Genomic DNA, 2,624 nt, shown 5'->3' with positions numbered 1-2,624 from the left:
GGCAAGTGGGGCCTTGGGAGAGGCTGTGGAGGGAAGGGACCTTATGGGGGGCTGTGTCGGGGAGTGGGACCTTCTGTGGGGAGTGGGGGAGAAGGTAGGGAAAGGGCTGGGGGGTAGGGGGTGAATCCTCTGATGGAAAGAGGAAGAGTCAGGGCTTAAGGGGGAGCGTGGCAGCGCCCTGGGGTGCTTGGGGGGACGACTGTGGCAAGGGAGGGGGCTGCCAAGAAATCTGGGAAACGTGAGCAGGGGGCTCGGCGAGGGTCGCGGAAGGGTGAGGTCGAAGGACAGGGGGAGGGGCCTCTATCTGGGCTCTCTGGAGGGTGCTGGGACCCCGCACCCTGACGGGGCGCTCTCCCCCTCCCCAGCTCGGCCCAGCGGGGGACAGAGACATGAGCAAAGCCCGGAGGCCACCGCCGGGCCGCGGCGCCGCCATCGCTAGGCAGGTACAGGCCCTCCTCCCGGTGCTGGGTATGTCACCCCACCCGCGTGGGAGGGACGGGGCGACGCCACGAGCGGGCCTTTGGCGGTGGAGGGAAACCTGAGCCGTGGCGGGCAGGGCCGCCGCCGCCACAGTCAGGGCCAGGGCCGTCGGGCGCTTTCCTGCCGCACCTCCCATGCGTGGCCTTTGGTCGCGCTGGGCTGGGCTTTGGTTAAATGGGCACCGGCGGCGATGCTGGTTGTTCCCGTTGTGGGGCTTGTGTTGCTGAGCCTGGCGAAGCTGTGCTACCTGTCATCTTTATTTAAGTGCTTTAATTAGTTTAATCACTTTGCTTCGCTTCGCTGCTTCATGGATCGCCGTGGCGGCGTCACCGTGGGCTCAGTCCCCAACCATGAGGCGCACCGGCTTCCAGCTTCTGAAAATCTGCAGCGATTCCTTCCTTCCCTCAGCCGGATCCCAGGGGGTCCCCTCGCTCTAACGAGGCGTCGTTAGCATCGTGCCCCCCTTCCCTCCCTCCCCGCAGATGGGTTTGCTGGTGGACCTCTCTCCGGAGGGGATGGCGGGGGACGACGCCGGGGACGATGCTGCTGAGCTGGAGGCCGAGCTGCTGGCTCTGGTGGGAGGCCGAGCTGTGCCAGGAGAGAAGCCCAAGGGGAAAAGTGAGCGCTGCCACCCCGCGAGCTCATCGATGTCTGGGATAATTAATAATGGCGGCTCCTCTTGGGTTGTTTCTGCCCTCCCGGGCTGCGCTCCCGTGTGTGTGGGCTTAAACTGTCAAGAAACAGGTACATGGCCCTGAAAACCCCCTCGTGCTGCTTCTGCTCCTGCAGCGCCTTTGCCGATGGAGGCGATCGAGAAGATGGCGGCACTCTGCATGAGGGACCCGGACGAGGAGGAGGGGGATGACGACGAAGAGCTGGCGGACGAAGATGATCTCATGGTGAGGAGGGGCTTGAACCCTCAGGGGAGCTCTGGTCTCTGTGCCTCCATCCCTGAGGCTTCGCTCCTCGGGATCCTCTTGGCCCAAAAAAGGGCTTTTCTGCCCCGGATCGTGGCTGAGGGAACTCCTGGTGCTTTGCAGGCTGAGCTGCAGGAGGTGCTGGGTGAAGGGGAGGGGAGCACGGCCACACCGGCGCCTCCTGCCAAGGTACAACGCGTCTTTCGGCTCCCATTCTGCTGGGCTGGTGCTGGATCCGGCCTTTTTTAGCCTTTTGTGTCATTTTGCTCATTTTTACTGGTGGCAAAACGGGATTCTGTCACGTGAACCTGCCCCCCTGAGAGATAAAAACTTTCCTGGGAGTTGGGGGGAGGAGCTGGGTTCCCTCTGCCTCACCCTTCCTAACGGGCAGCGTTGGAAAACACGAGTGTGGAGACAGGATTTAGCAAATTTCTTGAAATTTATGAGAAATGAGTCTGACAATCCCCTTTTCAGCCAGTCTCGGGCAATCCCTGTTTGCCAGCAGCTGTTGGGGCTCTCCCGCTGCTCCTTGAGCCCCTCAAATCATGGAGCAGAGTGGCCGCGCCAGCCCTGGTGTGAGCCGGAGCCGCCGGTTCTGCTCCAAGCCCCTGATCCGGGCAGATCTTGGGGTCTGGCAGGGGGACCCGGCTCTGGTGGGGTCGATCCAAATGTGTCTCCTGGGGTGGCCGCAGGCGCCGGAGCCACCACCAGAGCCCAGCGGCATCGAGTCAACACTGACAGAGCGGGCGGGGATGTACCGGGCGGCCATTGCCAGCGCCCGGCAGGCCGGGGACGGCTCCAGGCTGCGGCGCTACGAGAGGGGCCTCAAGGTGAGTCTCAATCACGGGTGGGGGCTCGGGGACCTTCATTTGCCTTGAATCTTTAATTAAATTAATCCCTTTGATCTCCAATTCCCCGCTGGCGCTTCCGAGCTCAGGGGTTTCACGCTTGGGGCTGAGCTCTGGCCTCTCCCTGGAGCTGTGAGCCTGTCCCGGCTCCCCGTAGGAATTACTCGCAGTTCTTGGAAAATCAGGTCGTCCTAATTTCAGCGCTTAATTGTGGGCGTTAATGTAAACGGAGGCACACACGGGCACAGCTGCCTGCGATATAATTATCTCTGAGACCACGGCAAGCGCAGCGGGCCCTGGCTGAGCATCTTACCCAGCTGCAGCGCAAGCTAAAACATGACCTCCAGGTCCTGATTCCTCGTGGTTGCTTAAAACCATG

At 62.0% G+C, this 2,624-nt stretch overlaps 1 protein-coding gene across 1 annotated transcript in view; it reads left to right on the top strand.

Moving 5' to 3' along the window:
• Nucleotides 1–2,227, top strand: part of LOC113490750 (coiled-coil and C2 domain-containing protein 1A-like) — a gene marked incomplete at its 3' end in the record, with an annotated part of 2,446 nt that extends 219 nt beyond the window's left edge. The window contains exons 2-6 of the mRNA XM_026867324.1: nucleotides 366–443; nucleotides 963–1,098; nucleotides 1,270–1,379; nucleotides 1,521–1,586; nucleotides 2,090–2,227. Coding sequence (XP_026723125.1) covers nucleotides 390–443; nucleotides 963–1,098; nucleotides 1,270–1,379; nucleotides 1,521–1,586; nucleotides 2,090–2,227 — 504 coding nt within the window. The remainder of the gene's footprint in view (nucleotides 1–365; nucleotides 444–962; nucleotides 1,099–1,269; nucleotides 1,380–1,520; nucleotides 1,587–2,089) is intronic.
• Between the last annotated feature and the right edge of the window lie 397 nt (nucleotides 2,228–2,624).

Source organism: Athene cunicularia, unplaced genomic scaffold (genome assembly GCF_003259725.1).
Source record: "Athene cunicularia isolate RWA unplaced genomic scaffold, athCun1 SCF_269, whole genome shotgun sequence".
Classification (NCBI taxonomy): Eukaryota; Metazoa; Chordata; class Aves; order Strigiformes; family Strigidae; genus Athene; species Athene cunicularia.
This window is presented reverse-complemented; position numbering and strand designations above follow the sequence as displayed.